This window comes from Phasianus colchicus, chromosome 3, assembly GCF_987193195.1.
Source record: "Phasianus colchicus chromosome 3, bPhaCol1.hap1.1, whole genome shotgun sequence".
Lineage (NCBI taxonomy): Eukaryota > Metazoa > Chordata > Aves > Galliformes > Phasianidae > Phasianus > Phasianus colchicus.
This window is the reverse complement of record NC_143438.1, coordinates 10,943,865-10,963,497: the sequence shown is the minus strand read 5'-3', so window position 1 is coordinate 10,963,497 and position 19,633 is coordinate 10,943,865. Positions and strand designations below refer to the sequence as shown.

General features: G+C 37.7%; 1 protein-coding gene across 2 annotated transcripts in view; it reads right to left on the bottom strand.

Moving 5' to 3' along the window:
• Window positions 1-19,633, bottom strand: part of LOC116226445 (uncharacterized) — a 175,366-nt gene that overhangs the window by 31,182 nt on the left and 124,551 nt on the right. For both annotated transcript variants that reach the window (XM_090136955.1, XM_031589346.2), the window contains 3 exons: window positions 18,981-19,233; window positions 14,946-15,109; window positions 10,012-10,171 (listed from right to left, as the gene is read on the bottom strand). In XM_090136955.1, coding sequence (XP_089993081.1) covers window positions 10,012-10,171; window positions 14,946-15,109; window positions 18,981-19,233 — 577 coding nt within the window. The remainder of the gene's footprint in view (window positions 1-10,011; window positions 10,172-14,945; window positions 15,110-18,980; window positions 19,234-19,633) is intronic.

The window sequence follows — 19,633 nt, the reverse complement described above, 5'->3', positions numbered from 1 at the left end:
TCAACATGCAACAATCCCCTCTCCAGATGAAAAACGCTACAGATCATGTTCCTAATAAAACAGTCAATTTGCCTCCTTCTCTTTTTTGTTGTTGGCAGGAATTCCTTACAACCTTACCTCCCTGGGGCATAGCTTCCTCTCCCACTTTGTGGCTCAGGAGAAAACAAGGCTGCACGCAACAACAAAGTCTCGCTGGCTGGCCTCAGAGACACTTCTGCCAGATTTCAAACAGACCCAGGAAATAGTTATTATTTTAGAAGCCTTGATAATCACTAAGATAGAAAAACTGCAGTGGATGAGAAATTTACGATCCCTTCAGAGAGCTCTAGCAAATAAGCTCTGGACAAATAAGCTCTGGTGAGAGCTGTCAAGTGTCAGCAGAGGAAATCTAACTCAGCATCCAATTCTGTTCAGCTTGAAAAGGTGACTATTTCAAATCTTGAGCCAAAGCTCTGTTTTGTAGCCCATCCTGTGGTCGCAGACTGGCATATCTAAACCAGGATAGATGAGTGTATGTAAGCATACTGAATTCTGTAAGACTACCTGTGCTCTACCAACACTTCTTTTCAGACAAAAATTTACCTGTAAAATTGGGCACAAAGATTATTTTGGTTCAGATTAAGACATGAAGAGGGCAGGCACATATGGGCTTGAAAACAAGCGTATATCTTTGATAAACTCATTGTGTGGATAGATACAGAGGCAAGACTTTAGCCTTTGCATTGGCTTTCCTGCAGCTACTCTTATATACAGCCAAGATTTGTTCAGTTCCTGCTGTATCCCTCCTGTCCCATTCATTGGGCTGGAAATTTCACTTTACTATGTCTCTTCAATAGTCCCTGCAATTGCTCCAGGATTTTTGTATTTAAAGGAAAAAAATACTATTTGGTCCCAGAACATTTGAAAGTCACCACTAGAAAGCAAAATAATTTAAGTGCCAGTTTTACAACATTACTCAAGTATTCTCTAATGCACTTGTATTTCACTCTCTGGTAACAAACTTTTGCATGACAGTCAACAGTACACTAGGAGACCCATTTCCTCTTAAGGAAAAAGCTTAAAACCCAATCTGTGAAAACATGGTGGCAATTATATACATAATTGGCATGTGTACCTCATACAATCACAAACACAAGCTTATAACCACATGCTGATCTAGATATAATGGGAACATTGGCAGAAACATTTGAATTACCCCACTTTCCTGCCAAGATCAACGGGCATCTACACTACCCTGCCCAAGCTCAGAGAATAAGTAATGCTAAAGATATAAGAAGCTGAGATAGACTCAGTAATTACAGAAGATTGAGGATTTTAAAAATCACATCATTGCCAAATATATATATATAAATTAATACATTAAGGAGGATAAATCACAAATATTTAAGCAATATTATCTTTTAATCACTTACCCTACCTGTAACTGACAAAAATACAATAACTTTCCCATAATACAAGTTTCTTCTTAAACCCCATCTGTTAGCAATTACACTGTCTTAAAATCATCGGGGTTGATCTTTCATGCAACATTTCTAGTCACTGTTCTAACTGTTTGAGTGTTCTCATTATTCAGGTAAGTGGCAAATTCTAGTCAGAGCCATGCTAAGTTACTAGACTTAGAGATACTGTATGCACCAATGCTTGAATTATACGCTCCAACAAAATAAATGAGAGCAGAGTCAAAGATGTTAATGCAACCATGTTTATAACACTACACAACTACTGTACAAGAGACCTATTGGCTAATTCTATTTTGTGCAAAAATGAAGAGTCAGCTGATTTTTGTTACAAAGAATAGAAATCACTGTTGTTAAATAAGTGACTATCCTGGGGGTTTTCAGAACTGCTCACATCATACATACTTCATCCTCCAGGAGGAGGAGGGAGTTGCTGTATGAATTACTCTTGCAATATTTCATAAGCTAGTAAATTTTGTATGGAAATTATCCAGCTTGATGAAAATGTCTGTATTTCAAACCACACAGGAGTCTGATTTAGAAGAGAAATAGTGCTCGTTTACTGCAGCTTCATTGAAGACAAAGATGGAGAGAACCCGAAGTGTTGAAATGTTAACATTCCAAGAAAACTAATTATCATATTTTCACTTGCAAACTTAAAATCTGCTGCTAATTAATCTCTGTGGAAAGGATGTGTATGAATCAAATTATAATGTAAGTCAGATTATATGGGATGAGATGTATAACATGCCCTGCCACTGAGGAGAAATGAAATGGATTGCTTGCACAGAAATGACAAAAAACACCAAGAGCTTGCTCTTCATTAGTGCACCAATCTGTACCAGCCAGCTGATGACAGATTCACCCCGATGGATTGTTGCAAACCACCTTGGATTTTCAAAAGTTTGCCTGTGGTCACAAATTATCTAGATGCAAGAAGAAAAAAACTACTTGACTGAGCAAACCTTGATGTGGCACTTGCAGAGTTCTGTTGTGAAAACCTCTTGAGGGCAATCAAGTGCCATTAGCACGTGTCAATAAAGCTTCCCATGAATTACTACAAAAATTACAGTTAAGTGTACTCCTCCTCCATCACTGTCCAACCTCTCTGACAAAACAGTTTGGATATCTGTTGAAGTATTACAGAAATTAACACCTTTCTGCCAGTATAGTAATCAGAAGGATGTCAGCAGATAATTAATTTTTTCCATCTGCACTAACACCTTTATATAATTCATGTATTGATTATAGGATTAAAATGATTTGTTACCATTCAGTCTGGAAATCCTATATTGTGCATATAATAGGGATAGCAAAGGAGCCTTGAACAAATTAGTTCTTGAAGATGGAAACAATATATGTTTTCTAAAAACAAGATTGTGTCTACAATCCTGCCTAAACAAATTCCATGGGCTTTGACTACATCATTTCATTTTCAATGCATAGTCTTATCATATATCAAATGAAAATCAAGAAAAGAAGCGCTATACATAACCTTTCCTCTGCAGAATTTATCTTTTTGAAATTCTATTAATTTGTTGCCATATGAGCTTCAGATTCAGAGTAGCTCACATACCTTTTTGTTCTTTCATCCATTGTTAATTTTTGTTTCCTTAAGAAGGATACAACACAGCCTCAAGAAAGGCCTATACAGTGTTACTCTACTGGCTCAGTGTAGTTCCACTTGTCAGACATAACTACTGGGGCAAAAGTACCTATTGTTCTACCTACTCTGTATCATCTTCTTTATTGCAGAAGATGAAACATACACAATTTGTGACAAATTAATACTCAACTTTGTGAGATTTTAATGACATACCTGGATATAGCCAGAAGAATTGGCCATTCCTAATGCATCCGGCCCTCTTTTTTCCTTTTCACTTCCCTGTGAACTAAATACTCTAAAAGAACAGCAAGTGAAGTGTTTCAGAGCCATTTAGTCAATTTGATCCTGTACAGTCCAAGAAAGGTCTCAAAGTTTCATGAAGAATTAGTATTATTTTAAACCTAAGAGACCATGGAATGCTACACTCTTTTTCTGACCTTACGTTTTGCTTTATTTTTTCTAACATTCTATCAGCGGGCTGAGCTTTCCTTCCCTCTGCTCATCTCATGACTTTCAATCACCATTCAATACTCAAAAAGATATAGACTCTGCCTTCAATAATTTACCCCAGATGAGAATCTGACATTAAATACACAGATCACAAAGAAGTTCAGTGAGACGTGGCCCTATTTCCTCCCCTCTCCTTTGCTTACATGGATAGACAGAAATGCTGGCCCTAATGAAGTCAATGTTGACCGCAAATCAGTAAAGTTTTTCCTGCAACAATTTCTGTAGCAGAAAGATTATTATTTTTTATTACCTAGATTGTCATCTCTATCTGCTGAGCTGAATTGTCTCAGAGTAGCAGAGTTTAGTGGTACTAGTTAAAACAACTATGTGTTAGCCCAGATAAATCTAATGGCTTATTCATACGGGCTAAAAGATGAAATCCCATATTACTGCTAATATTTCTGCATATGCTCAAAACTGGCTTTACTGCTTCTTACTGATCTCTTATTGTACTCTCAGAGCACAAAAAAAAAAAAAAAAACCCTTTTTGATTCTGGGTAAAATCCAAATTGCTGGCAACATTGTGTGGAGATCTCCATTGAGTGGTTTCAGAAAGTTTTATAGTATAGGTTATGCTTAGGAAAAAGCTTGATCATGAACTCACAAATTGCTAGGATTCCCAAAGATCACCGGAACTAATCTGGGGAAAAGAAACCACAAGCCACAATTATAAGGTCTTATCTTTCACCACAGCCATATGTTGTTTTTAAAGACGTTAAATCTCATATACACAGGGTATGAGATAGAACTTAAACATATAAGGTATAACTCATGGAAAGATTTTGTAAAGAGAAAAGAGGAAAAATACAAAGAAAATTAACACTTTCTATTATTTTGCTCTCTCAACATGTTTTCATTTGTCCATTGCAGCACAGTGATCTCTAACTTGGTGATAACATTTTTAGTTTGTTAAGAGGAGCATTCTCTTAGTGTAATCAGAAGTAACACAATTGTGTAACACTTTTCCTATCACCTTCTCTTACCTGGCATCTCTGTTCTAATTCCATTTCTTTAGTATCATTGTGTCTTCTTCACAAATTCTGAGACAACTTGCCTTTCTTTTCTCCTTTTATCACCTTGTGCTTTGCTGACTTTTCCTTTAGAATCCCACAATTCTGAACTATGCTATTATTCTTTCCAACTCTTCCTATCTGTCCTCTACCTAATTATTATTACTGCCCAAAATAACAAACCTCTACTTTTCACCTGTCTTTTGGAAATCGCTTCCTGAAAGGCGATGGAAACACTTCTACTTGTGTCCATGGGTAAAATTTACCCTGCAACTACGGAGATAGCAAATTTTAGATAATCAGATCTATTTGATTCACAGTCTGACATCCTTGCCCAATGTTTGGCTTAGTCTCACTATCCATTCCTATGTACCAGTTTGCTCAAAAATCAGGCAAGCAATCCACTAAAGAATAGCACTCAACCTTCAAACAGAAAATACACCAATTGTCCTCCCAGCATATTCACTAGCTATGTGGAAACTCATGAGGCTTCGTCCAACAGAATGAAAGGTTCTCCTCTTGCACTGAATGGGTTAAAGCACTTGCACTCTGTCAGATCAGCAGTTCTTGCAATGCTAACATGTCCAATACTGGTTTCCTCTCTGCCACTGCTGATTCCACTAGCAAGGGCAGGATTTTGCCCTCAACTATTCACAAGTAATTAATGCATTATTGAACAGGAATAAATAGATAGCAATTAAATAACAAGTATTAATGACTTATTTATTAACATATTAATAGTTGGCCTGAGAGTAATAAATGCAAATTACTGTAAAGTGGTACCAAAAATTGTGTCGATAATAGGCCCTGAAGTAATCTTGTGTGTTCAAGATAATTACAAATATATTTTCCTTTCAAAAAACTACTGCCGGGTAATTTTTTATGGTTTTCTATAATATCATTTTAGAATTAGAAAATGAGCCCTAGTCTCATTAAAATAATTCTGCAGTGCATCAGGCTTTACTTGAAGTGTAAGTTTCACATTATCTTTTTGCCTATACAGCTTGCATTTTTTCAGAAAGCTACTCTACGTGCAAGGTTTTTGAGTACATGCTTGGTATACTAAAGGTGTTGTTTCAGCGTAGTGCTTGTCTAACTTTTCTTGTCTGTAGTATTGCTATGCAAAAAGTCCTACTGCAAGAAGAGATGGTACCCTGGCTCTAAATCCCAACTGATAACAGTCAATTTTTTTCCCTTCATCCCCTGCTAGTTCAGAGGCTTTAAATACGAACACAATGGTGCACTGGGCATTGTATGCCTAACAACTAATTCAGTCATGACAGAACCATCCTTAATCAGAACCTGTTTCACTAGAGATACTTCCCTTTTTTTCTTTTTCTCATTCTTTCATTATCTTCCTCTTACCTGGCTGGGTAAAGGAAACCCCCCACTTTATACCTTCACTTAGTTTACTTTGGGAAAGTGATTGCTTGACGAGAACAGCGAGATATTGTCACTTTAGGAACATCTACCAACAAGAAAAAAGCTATACTGAAATCCTGATCTCCCACTGATCAATGGGAGGGTCAATGGATGGGTCAATGGATTGCTATTTATTCTTGGTTCTGGTATCCCCAGTATGGGATTTGACACAAAGTTAACATATGCACACCTCCATAAAGCTCCATAAATGGTCACATCCATCTCTCTATCTGTAACAGGACGAAAGGTGGGAGCTCATGCTTCCCCCTTCTAGAAGGTTCACAGGACACTGTTTCAGCACATGCTTCTGCCGGAATTTGTAGGTGGCATTTTTACTTCTTTGCAGCCTGCCTCATTAAATACACTGTAAATGACTTCTTCCAAAATAATCAAGTGTGTTGCTGTGCTGTGCCGGGCTCTGGTGGCTCTCTCCCCACAGTGCATTCCAGACTGCTGTGTAAATGTGATTGTGGCCATGTAATCTGTGTACCTGGAAATATAATTCGTTTTGTTGCTAATGAAGGTCCTACGGCACAAATTTATTAAGGTATACTTTTCCATGGGATAATAATTGGGTCGATAATATTAAACTCATAGGCTCATTATTTAATTGCAAGGGCAGATTATGAATACAGCTTCTAAAATGTATTTTAATGAAAAACACTACATCCTGACCTAATCATATCAACCTTATGCTATCTAATTAAGGATGCAAAAAATCATTAGAGTTGCAAAATATTAGTTCCAGCTCCATCAGGCTGCTAGCTGCCCCTTCATGAATATATATATTTTTTTACTCTATGATAAATAGTTAATGAGGTAAAAATGACAAAATTTGCATGTAGGCAAATTAGTTTAATAGAGTGATGTCTTCCTGGTCTACAGAAAGTGACCTTTTTCCTATCAAAAGAATGACTAAAAATACTTTGAAATGATGGCATGGATGTCATTCCCCAAATGACAAATCGCTTCTCTGAACAATATAAAAATTATAAAATGCAATAACCTTAAATTCTCATCATACTGTAAATGTGTCCTCTGCTGCTGCATTTATCAATTTAATAAAAGGAAATTAAGCATATTATAAAATACCCATTTATGGGGCAATTTTTAATCCAGGGAATAAAAATGAGAAGCACATGGTTAATAGCAAGAAAATACTGCAAAGACACAGGCCTATTTTTTTCCAGAAGGTTTGACCGACTATTTACTCGAATGACCTCCATTTAAAGCATATTTTTTATATGGAGTGATATAAGATATGCTCACGCTTCTCTTTTTAAAAATTGCTCACAGTTAATTTGGTATCTTATTTAAAAATTAACACATTAATAATGCACGCAATAAGGCCTAGTGATGTGTCTTCCATACTGATTACCTTGTACAACTAGACATGCATAAAGAAAGGGATAAGACAAATACCTTATGCAAATTCATGGCAGAAAAAAAAGGATCTGTGAGTATATGTAATGCCAAGGAACATGAAAGACCTGAAAACATAGCTCTTGGTCTTGCTGCATGTGGAGAACTTATTTCAGGAGTGGAACATGTTTTTACTAGAAACCTAGATTCATCAAAGAAGAAATTAAATTGGTCCAGTGGTCCTCTTTCCACCAAAATATAAGCAAAATGGAATGGAAGGGGGACATTTCATGTTTCTGGAGAACACTGTTTTTTTTCCACAACATTCATGCACATAGCTCAGGAGTTTGGGGCAGAATTCTCCACTCACAAGTTTTACCTATTGTGAGGCAGATTCTGTGCCAAGTGGGAGAAATAGGAGAAACCTACTGCTCATATTGTCTGCAACAGTACATCCCACAGAGAACAGCAATGTTTGACACTATCACAGCTTTGCCTTTAGCTAGGGCTGATATAAAGGAAAGGCATGAAACTGGTGCAGATGCAGGCAGAATAAGAGTCAAAAATTCGGGATCTTAAGACAGAGATCAAAGCAGGCATCATCCTACTTTGTTGAAATGAGATAGCTCTGTTCTCTATGCCACACAGAAGTGTCCTCTTTCTGCTCTGACTGCATCTTTATGGCTACTGGATCTGACTGGGGCTGGGTACACTTTTTAAAGGATCTCAGAGCAAGGTCAGGTCCCCTTCAATGAGGCAAAACTAGATGCTTACTTTATGTCCACAGCCATTGGGCATGTTTCATAATACACTGTCGTGTTAAGTATGATACCATGCTATATTTTAGCAGTGGACACTCCTGATTTCTGTCAGTCATGGGCGGACTATTTGTGTACAGAGAAGCAATTTTTATTTCCATTCTCTTCCATTTGTTTTTTACCCCCATCCTTTCCTACTTGTCATTTTTTTTTTTTTTTTTTTTCTCTTTTTTGTCACTTAGATCTTTAAGCACTACTACAAGAAATGATCTGCTGGTAATATCATTAGAAACGTACTCAATACCTAAAACAGAAAAGCAGTTGTTTGCAGTTGCCTTATCCACCACCTTTTCCATATGGTATTGGTTGTCCTGGCATGTAAAATGAGATCCACCGTATATTTTTTGTTTGACCTTACTTAATATGTAATAAAGGCAGTAGTAACCAGTCATTAATAGCTTTGTTTTGACTTTCTGCAAAAAGTTTCTAAGTGAGGAAAAAAAAGACACTAAAAGCTTCTTTTCTTGCTGTTATAAAGCAAATAAGTACTGTCTGTATAAAAACTGGGAATGTCTGAGGCAAATGGCTGTGGGAATGCTTTCCCTCCCCCATGCTGAAATGCAGCTTGGTGCTCTGCAATTGAGGAAAAACAAAGCTTACTGAGTATCTGCTTTTTCATTCAATTGGCACATTCACCTTTTTATTTTTCCTTGCAGGGTCCAAACTGTCATCAAGAAAAAAAAGTGGAAAATAATTACAACTGCACCAGATGTTTATAGCAGTGACAACTGAGGCTATATATTTATATAAACTGCTGATCTTTCAGAGGTAGCTTTAGAGACTTGAAAAACCTGCAGACCCTAATGTGAAATCACTTGTTCCAGTGGGCTAGAAAAGAAAAGAAAACAAACAACTCAGACATGCTTAAGAGGGATAATTTCCTTCCTAACTAGAATCTGTTCATTTTTACATTGAAGCAGAAGAATTGCTGAGCAAAGCATTGTGTTCTGAGGCAGTCATAGATGTATTAATCCAGTTGATGAGCACGTTAATTATTGTTCATGAGCTGTTTTTGAGATAGTTCTATGGTAATTAATAATGATGATGCAAAGGTGGCTGGAGAACAAGGAAGAAAATACACCTTGCAGATTACTGACCATGTAGCTTCAGGTGTTTTCAATTCTTTGCAAGCCATTATGATCAGAAGCTTCATTTGTAGATGGGAACCCCAACACCAGACACTTTGCAAACACAAATATATTTCCTGCACAACACAGCTTAAAATCTGGATATGGGCTTAGAGGCTAGCGTCCTAACAGAAAAGAAAGCAGAATTGCTTGATAACCAAAGTAGCTCAGACCAACTTCAGACCTTTCCTAACTCTCAGTGCACAGTTCCACATCAGTCCACACTTCTGGACAGTTCTAGAAGGGCTGGGAAAGACACTGTCACAACTCCTAACCCACTATACTCGTGTCCCCCTCCTCTGGTCAGTCCCATCCATGCCCTTCCAGAGAGCAGATTCAAAATGTCTATAGGATTTCACAGTTTGCTGAGAGCAAGTCTCTGTAACCCAATCAGAAATCTTCAGATAGCATAGATAATTTTTGCCATCAGTGATGCTGTCAAGTATCTCTCTAAAGAGATGTTAAGCAGACTGAAATCCCTCAGGATGTTCAGAGAATGGACATACACCCTTCTCATCAAATTCTCTTCTTAATTAAAAAAAAAAAAAGGAAAAAAAATGAAAAAAAAAAGAAAAAAAGGAAAAAAAAAAGCCCCTACGAATCATTTTCTTATATATTTATGTCCATATGTGCAATATCCAGGAAATAAAAGAATTTGAACTAGTGATTCATTGACTTTTATCACTCTTTTTCACTCACCATCCGTCTTTCACCATTGATTCCTCTCCACTGCTCAGCTCTTTTCATAATGTAGCTCAGTTCCTGAATGGAAATCTCTAAGTCCAATGGAACGAAGAACGTGCCTTCTTCACCATGAATGCGTCGAAATACATCCAACAGCCACCCCTCACTATGTAGCCTATGGACAGAAATGACATGTTTGTTTCTTTCTGGAAAGGACTCCTTATACAAATAAGCGTATCTTACCCTTTTGTAGACTTCTAAATTTTCTGCTTATGAGTAAGGAGAGAACCCATAGGTTCTCCAACGTATAACTTCCTCCCTCCCAACCTTCTAGGCCCTTTACAACACTTGAGTCGGATCACATAACTGCAAGCAGCAATTTCTTTTAATTGTCACAAGATATTCACTGCCAAAGAAGGTCCTGATCTTCAGAAATGTCCAGTGTCGGTTTTTAGCTTTGGGCTGCGTATCTATTCCCAGTGCTAAAATGGAGAACCTTCAGTTAGGCATGACTGGGAGTCCTGTTGTGCCAGAGTGAAATAATTGGCAAACCACATCATATGGAAAAGGAATTACTCATCATTTTTGAAAACCCCAAACCTGAAGCCTGTATAATCTAAACTACTCTTGATGTAAGAAAAGTTCATTTTGTTTGTTGGCTTTGTTTTTCTGTGACATTTCTGTGCTGTGGTAGGGAATTGAATAAGCACCACACTGTAAAATTCTCTACCACAAGAAAGGCGTGCTGTGTGGTATTTCTTAATGTAGGTGAAACCAAGAAATATTGTGAGGCTTTTGGAAAAGCCTAGTGTCACATTTTTAGCCTTAGATGAACTCTAAAACTTCAAAACACTGTTGTTTAATTCAAATGGAGCTTCTTTCTCATTCAACTTTTATTCCAAAACCAAAAAAAGATCAGAAAATGTGGAATCTCAATCTTGGATATTGAACTGAGGTCTCCTTCTTTTTGTACTCTCTTCCATGCTCATACTTTGTTACAATTCAGCTATTGCTTGGTGCCAGCCTTAACTTTTCCATCCTTTCCAGAGACCAGCTGGGTAGTCATGAGAAGCATAGGGATTGCTGTGTGGCTTTGCAACCAACAAAATACCCAGATTTCTGTGGTGCTGTACAGGTCTTTTATTTCTTGGCAATTGGGAGTGAGCACAAGACAGCTTCTTTAACCCTCTGAATTCTTGTCAACAAGATCAGAATGAAGTTGGCATTTGCAGTAGCTTTACGTCGTGCCTTACAGTGAACACAGTAATTGCAGAGAAACTCACTCAATAAGCTGTTTATACAGTTTCCCCTAAAATTGAGATTTGGCATGGAACAGAAATAAGGAAAGGCTCCAAAAGGCAAATTTTCAACTTGATCTCAGAAGGAGTTTTGGCTCTTGCAATCTTTCTATTTGTTTAAGTTTCCAAGACGTCAGTGTGGGATTCCCTTACCAGAAGAGGAGACTGGATGGAAGGCAACCTAACTGAGATGGTGGTAACCCTGGCAATATAAGGAAGTTGGTTATGAAGAAAAAATAAAAAAATTCCAAAGCGTGGAATACAAATCAGTGCAAGGTAGAGAAGGATACTAAGGCATCTTAAAACACATTATAGAATAATTTTTTGAAAAAAACATGATCAATACCATTCAAAGTGTATTTCTACATGTTCTACAGCTTCTTTAAAGAAACATTTGTCTCTTAATATCTGGATTACGTTAGATGTTCATTTTACTACATTTTTGCAAATGTTGACCCATAATTTTGTCTTGTGCTTAGTTGAAAAACTAGTAATCAAGCTGGTGGTCTCTCTGGCCTTCTGCTCATTTTGAAAAATGATTTTGTATGCTGTTAATCTTTGAAATTCCAGGTCAGCAGTTTCAATGACTTGCCACTTATCTTGCTAAACAAGAACAAGACCTCACCATTTATTTAAACTCACTTAATGTAACATTCTTATTTTAAACAAAGCAAAATTTAATGCAGTTAAATTACTGTCTATTTGCTGCCATAAACATTTTCTATATGAAGATTTTAAGTGCATGGTAATAAACAATATAATTAACTTTGAATTAATTAGGAATCGTGAAGCCTGTCTTCCAGCTTTGTTCCTTTTGCCCAAATGTACTCAGCCTGCTCCTGACACCTGATTTTATTCCTTTTTTTTTATGTCATTACCACTAATAAAACACTTGTTGTATGTGCACATGGCTTTTACAGATACAGTAGTAATAATTTATATTGCTAATGTAATAGAGCAAAGCAAAATTCAGATGCTATTTCCTAGAGATATGAGAGACCCAGTAAATCTTACAAGTTCCTTAATTTGTCAGAAAGAATAAAAATAAAAAAAAGATTGAAATGGCTTACTATCCAGGGTAAGATTAAAAAAAAAAAAAAAAAAAAAGGATTTCTGAAAAATTCACAAACAAAAAACTGAAGAGAAGAATGCTTACAACAATTTATTGCACCCTTATTTGTTCCTTTCACACACTTTTTTGGAAAAAAAAAAAAAAAAAAGCTGTAAAAACATTAAAACCATTTTGTTGTTAGCCTTGAAAAATGTCGAATTTTGAGGCTTTTCCAAAAAAAAGAAAGAAAGAAAGAAAGAAAAAGAAAATCCAATACCAGGAAATTTAGACATAAACACTTTCCAGCAGACACTTTCAGTTTGAAATAGGTCTGCATTTTCTCACAGTGCAGAAAACATTTCAACAACAAATTACTGACTGTTTCTAATGTCTAGTGGAATTTAAATGAAGGAACTGCAACAAATGCTACTTCATTTTTTCATAAAGTAATTAGAATATCCCTCCTTCGCAGATGTACTACAGACTTTCAAGTTATCCAAGAAGAGCCAATTATACTGAGGTATGCTGTTTTACGAAGACACAAGAAGTTGCCTATTATCTTGATCTTGGTAGCTTCCCAGTTGTTCATCAGTGCTACCAGGAAGCTCTCGAGCTGTGGCAAAAACAGACATTTCCCCTACTTGCTTTGGCACCCTGGCGAGTTCACCGTTCTTATCTCCTTTTTTGTACTCTACTGAGCAGTTCTGCTAAATGGCAAATGGCTGAGTAACTCTAATCAATGGAGTCAACTCTACCACCCAGCTCTTTCCCGTGGGTGGGTTTCTGCAGACACAGAAGACACATCTCAAGATTTGTACTGGTTCATCATATAAGAGAAGAATCCGCCTTACAATGCGGTGGTTGTAAGGGCAAAAACCATGTTTTCTGAGTCCAGCAACATTCTACTCTTGGAATATTTTTGGGATACAGCATCTGGGGATGCTGTATACACCCACCAAGGGGGATTACTGCCTTGTTTATCATACTATTTTCCCTTAGAAACAAAAGCCAATATCAACCTCTAGGGAACACACTTAAGGTTATGAATTGAAGAGATGTTTTCCTTAAAGATATTTGAAATTGTTTTAACATTATCATTAGTGGATAACATGTTGCTGAAGAGCCCTAGCCAGGTCTTCACTGTGCTAGGCTGTGGACAGATAAGGAAGAAAAAGATAAAAAGTTGATCCAATTTCAGAAGCTCACAGTATAAATTTACTCTGCACACTCTCCAGTATTCAAAATGTTTCTTTTTGTAATCAAGCAAAAAACTTCAAAGACCTTACGCACTATAACAGATTTTGTTATCTTCCCTTAGCTTTCGTATTTTGCTATGAATCATTTTAAAAACACAGCATACTAAGACAACATTTTTCCCCCAGTAACATTCTCTCCCCACCCCTTTATTGGAAAACATTATGGGAAAATTGATCCAGAAGGAAAGGAACCTTTGATGATCTTGCACCTGTTCCCCAGACAATGAAGATGTTGGTAATATTCTCATAAAAACCTGCCTTACAAATGTTTTAATTTAAATTAATTTTCCTGAGTAATAAACGACAGCAGCTAAAACTTATGAAGCTATTCAAAACTATTAAGTCGATGATTAAGAAGGCATTAACATCTCAAAAACTAATTAACTAGACTACCAGTTCGTTGGAGTTGTGTACAGCTTCCAGGAAAGCAGGAGCTTTGAAATACTTTGCAGAAATGTAGATTGCCATTTATCTTTTTCTGCCTGCTGCAGTGGAGTTTGTGCAAAGGAGACCGAGGGATGGTTCTGTCAAATGGAAGGAGCATACTGAGCTTTGCTATTCTCACACCTGCCCGGATCTTGCCTTTTTGTACAGATTTTTATTGGTGCTTGCTTGATAATCGCTGCAGTGAATGCAATGCAACATTCAGTACTTTATTAGGTAATATATTAGACAGTCTTTCTCATTTGCTTCCAGTGCCCCAGACCTGTCCATACTGCCTGTACAGTTAATGGAATATGCCAGACAGGTGGCAGGAAAGGCAACTGTTCAAATTTCATGATGAACAGAAGTCTATTAATATTGCTAACAGACAAAAGTCAAGGAAAGATTATTCAGATTAAGTCGTGTCATGCACCAGGTTTAAGCCTCAGTCACATCAAGTCAAATATCCTGCATCATCCCATGGACGTACGAGTCTGGGGGCTGCTGTGGACACAGGAAGAAATTTTGCACTTCATACCACACGTACCTTTCTAAAGTTTTTCTGTTTTTGCAAAAACCCTCCTAAGAAGTCCATTGAAAAGGTTTTCCAAAGTACCTACATGTAAAGGATGCACACTTCAGAGCTTAAACTGTGAAAACAGACACCACTATTAGAAACCAGTGGAACAGAGTCTCGTAGATACTGTGAAAACTCGTGATATCAATAACATTCCCTTTGAGATATGGCTCCATCTTTCACTCACTGTGCCTACAGGAACTAACCCCACCTCGACTGTCTGCAATTTTAGGCTCAGTATATGTGACACTGAAACATCTTTTCTGATGTCATCTTATTTTATCTTACAGGAGAAGGAGCCTGAGCCTAAGCTCCTCTGGGAATAATGAGATAAAAAGACATACCTTAGAAAGTAAAGGTACAACACTGTCGATGAGATGATGAACAGGACTGTGTAAAGCATCACAGTGATTAGTGCTCCAGAAACCCCCGATTCCTCCGATCTTAGAAACACCCAGTAGAGCTTTGCAGCATCAGCAATGGGTTTCTCTACACTGTACGCAAGTCGCTGCCGTAGGAGAAAAAAGATGAACATAAGAAAATGCCAAACTTAATTAGGCTGTGTGCATGCAGACACAGAAGAACATCAATTTATTTCTAAAAGTTTAACTGTAATTTGTGGGACGTGCATCTTAAAACTTAGCATACTATTTGTATATAAGGAGTTAATACTCATAGAATTAAAATATTAATTTAATAGGGGATAATGCAGTTTGCTGGGGTTTTTTTGTTTTTTGTTTTACAATGATTCACAAAGAATGCTGAAGATTTCACAGCACTCTACGCTTCAATCTACTTCCAGTAATACTCAGGAAAAGGTTTTCAAAAAATCTATTACCCTCCTTTCCCCCTCCTCCTCTCCCCCCATATCTAATTCTTGAGTACTAACTACTGTATTGACATATTATTGCCCTCTGCTGGATCAATTTAGAAGAATACAACTACATATCACAGGTCTTCTACTACTCAGAGCTAAAATAAATTCTTCCATTCACATTTTTTTTTTCTTTTTGAAAAGTGACACGATGACAGCCATATTCATCCTAAATAATATTAACACATTTTGCAAGGACACGTGAAACTGCAGCACCAAAACTTCCAGTATTTATCTTTCAGAGAGGGAGCTGGTGACCTTTGGCATTCAGGAACCAGCAGATTCTAGAGCAACCTGCCTGGACAAATCCTTAGGGAGTCAAAACTTTCTCCCTATTGTTGGCCACCTTTGTGGTGACATGCATAGTAAAAGAGCAACATTTACAAGTCCTGTGATGAGCCATACATGGAATGTGATTCTTGACTGTACTTTTGTTCTCTCTCCACCCTTTGCAACACTGCCAGGTTTCTGTAATGGAAATTACAGGTCCCAGGAGACCAGTAATAGCATATAAAAAGTAGTCACTAATTTAGATCTGTCAGTATTCTTAAAAAAATAAATAAAAAAAGAAAAACTGTCTCTTAGTTCTTCATCTCCCTGTTCTGTCCTCTCTTCTTGGAGGGAAAAAAAAAGCCTCCATCCTCTTACAAAATAGACTGTCTACCAAGGAAAACCCTCTGCTGAGCAGTCACGTTCTGATATGCCTCCAGAGAGGCAAAGTCTGAGTGGCAAATAAATTTCTTTCTTATCCGAGCTGTTCTTTCTGACAAGGCAAAAACAGTGTGGAGAAGTGCATCTCTTTATCCATATTTTTCTAATAATGAAATTGGGGCAATTTTTTTGTGGTCTTCAATGTTACAATCCAAGAAAGGCGCCTTCATTTTCAATTGTTTAAGTATTCTAGCATTCATTGATAGTGTTCATCAACATCTGTCTTAGGTACTTGTCACCACACACAGTGATGGTCGTGTGAGCACTTCACAGTCTGTCATGTTTTTTTAGTATGACACACATCTATATGGGTATGAAGAGGCGTTATTCTGAATTTTACAAGCTGTGCAAAGTGACTGATCCTAGGAAAAAATCTGTCAGAACTGGATCTTGAACTGAATTCATCACAATCATGGACAAGTTTCTTATGTCTAGAATGATTTGCCTGCAAAGCAAAACTGGAATCACGCATTTGACACGATATCTTGAAATATGAGCTGAAATTCCCAAACATTCAATTCTTATCTGGTCTCTTCTTAAAAATAAAAAAAGTAGTAAATGGAGAAACTTTTGTCCCCAGGGCTCTCCGTCATCTTTCATAAGTATTAAATCAATTTAGAATAGTAAAATACACTCTAGCACTAAAATTACTCATATTACCACAGCACAACATTTTTTTAAAAACTTGCTCTAAAATAGATTGGCAAGTAAGTCTGAAATAGCTGCTGAAAGAATGCCAAGATTAAAAAAACACACGAATGCATGACCAAAAACACATGTAAGAGACATAGTTTCATTTTGGAAGGGATACACACAGTATATTGTGTAATATTCGAACAAATGAGTTTCTACCAACGATAATCTCTGCTGGTAAAATTGCCAAATTTTCAGTATGATGTACAGAGAGAGTCGTGCCTTTTTAAACCCTGTAACAAAAAACTCAGTAAATTTATTCATATCTCACATTTCCCTCTGACCAAGAAAAGAATCTGTGTTTGAAACTGGTAACGAAGGCAGCCTGAATAGAACGAAGCACAATTCAACAGAAGTCAAAGGCAATGATTTTCTCAATGCAAGTATGGTAATGACAAGGTAGACCTAACTCAGCATTTCCTTCAGATTTTATGAAGCATCAATATTGGGCAGAGGGGAAGGAAATCTTTTTAAACACTAAGATATTTCTAGCCCATATATTGGTGAAAAAGAAACATATTTCTCCTTAGAAAAAAAAATTTTTCATGATCATAATCACAACTGAAACTCAAATCTGTGCATGGTTTGCACCATTAAAAACAAACAAACATAAGAAAGAAAACAAACCAGGCTGTACAAGTGAAAGCTACAGTGTGTTGCCACGTTTGGCAGTCTAGGCATTAGGCAAATTAGGCAGTTACCTCACAAACAAGCTCCAATTAAACTTCTAGAGCAGCTGAATTTTAATTTTGAAAAACACAGCAATCAGAAACAGCATGTAAACAACAGAGAATCACAATTTAAAAGGACTCCTTAAGAGCAGAGCACAGATTAGTGGACAAGGAAGCATGAGACATGCAAATACCAGACCAGTGACAAAGATGGTGGATTACTGCTTGATTTGGAGCAGAAACATATGTCACCGAAGGCAGGCAAAGGAACAGCAATATCACAAAAGCTTACAGCTCCCTGTGCCCACGGATAGGGCCCATTGTGAGTCTTGGATCTGAAAGTCATATTCCAGGTGATTGGACACTGTCTCCTACATGGCAGAGGTCTCCTTGCCACCAATGTATAGATGGGCTACGCAGCCCATATGCAGGCATGGGTGGAGCTGGGATCTTTGCTTTCAAGGCTTTGTACAATGAGGGTATTTCCATGAGATGGCTGTCTTTACATCTTTGTGTCTTCATGCCTGCCCTCACGGACACCCATCTGGAGTGTCCAGGCCTGGGGCCCACAGCATAAGAAAGACATGGAACTGTTGGGAGAGTCTGGAGGAGAGTCATAAAGATGAGAAGAAGGGAAGGCTCCGAGGAGACCTCATTGCAGAACTTGAAGGGAGCTTATAAATAGGAGGGGTACTGATGCTTTACACAGTTTGATAGTAATAGGGAATAAATAGAGGGAATGGCTTTAGACTAAAAGAAAGGAAATTTAGGTTAGAATTTAGTGGCGAAGCACTGGCACAGGCTGTTCAGAGCTGTGGGTACTCCATGCCTGGAGATGTTGTTCAAGGCCAGGTTGGAGGGAGCCCTGGGCAGCCTGAGCTGCTGGGGGGCAGCCCTGCCCATGGCAGAGGAATTGGAACTAGATGATCTTTAAGGTCCCTTCCAACCTAAGCCATTCTGTGATTCTGTGACCTTACAGGTGTTTTAGATGTGCCAGAAAAATTGACTATCTCCCATATTGGAGAAGTGCTGTTAAGCACGTCCTTTTTGTTTTGCTAGTTTTTTTCAGTTTTTTTTCAATGCTCAGAAAAAATTCTGAAATGCTAATAATCATTAGCTTATCTATCTCCATTAATATCCAAAATTGAAATAATCCTTTTCAAAGCAGATGCGATCATTCCAGCGATGGATTCACTTTCTCACCTCCATATATGGCTCGTGCAGTGATCTTAGTTTTATGCAGAAACACAGCAACTCCCTTAGATGGGGATTTTGTTAATAAAAAGGTAATGTATAATATTATTACTTAATTTCTTTTTAACTTTCATGTTCCATTGCCACGGGTGGAATTTCATATCTTCCGCTAATTCACTGAATAAAACAAACTTCTACGTCAAGGACTCACATCCAAGTTATTTTAAGTGACTTACCCCCAGGAATGAATCCACTATAAACACTGCCAACGGGTCCAGCACTGTCCAGAGTCCCAGAGCTATGATAAACTTTGACAAGAAGGAAGGGAATGAGTCAAATCGCTGCTGACAGACCCATCTGATCAGGACCATAAGCAGCAACCCAGCATTCAAGGTTAGGGGTCCCACCACAACCATGACCAATTCTTCACTGGTCTGCAGCAAGGAGTTCTGGTAACACAGTTCAACAGTGTGAGGGAAAAACTTGAATCTGTAAATAAGTACAGGGAGAAAATTTGTTTGTGCTCCTGGACAAACCATTAAAAAGTAGAATAATGCATACAGCACATTATGTTGTGAGGCTGTGTCCTTATCTTGGCCATAAAACATCAACCTAAACAATATGAAGCTAAAAAACCACAAAGCCTCCTCCTGTCTGCTCATCCTTCTGTCCCATCTGACTCTCGTTTCAGCAGATGCACAACCAGGCCCCTGGGACTGGTCAGGCTGTATTACAGGAGGATGCTAGCTCCCATGAACAGCAGTATGAGCGCAGGCCCTAAAGCTGACCCCTCTGCAAACTGCAGCATGTTTGGGCTCTGCACAAAGTGACAAACGTGTCACTGAAGTGAAGACACAACCTATAGCATCCTTCAAGTGACTTAAAAACC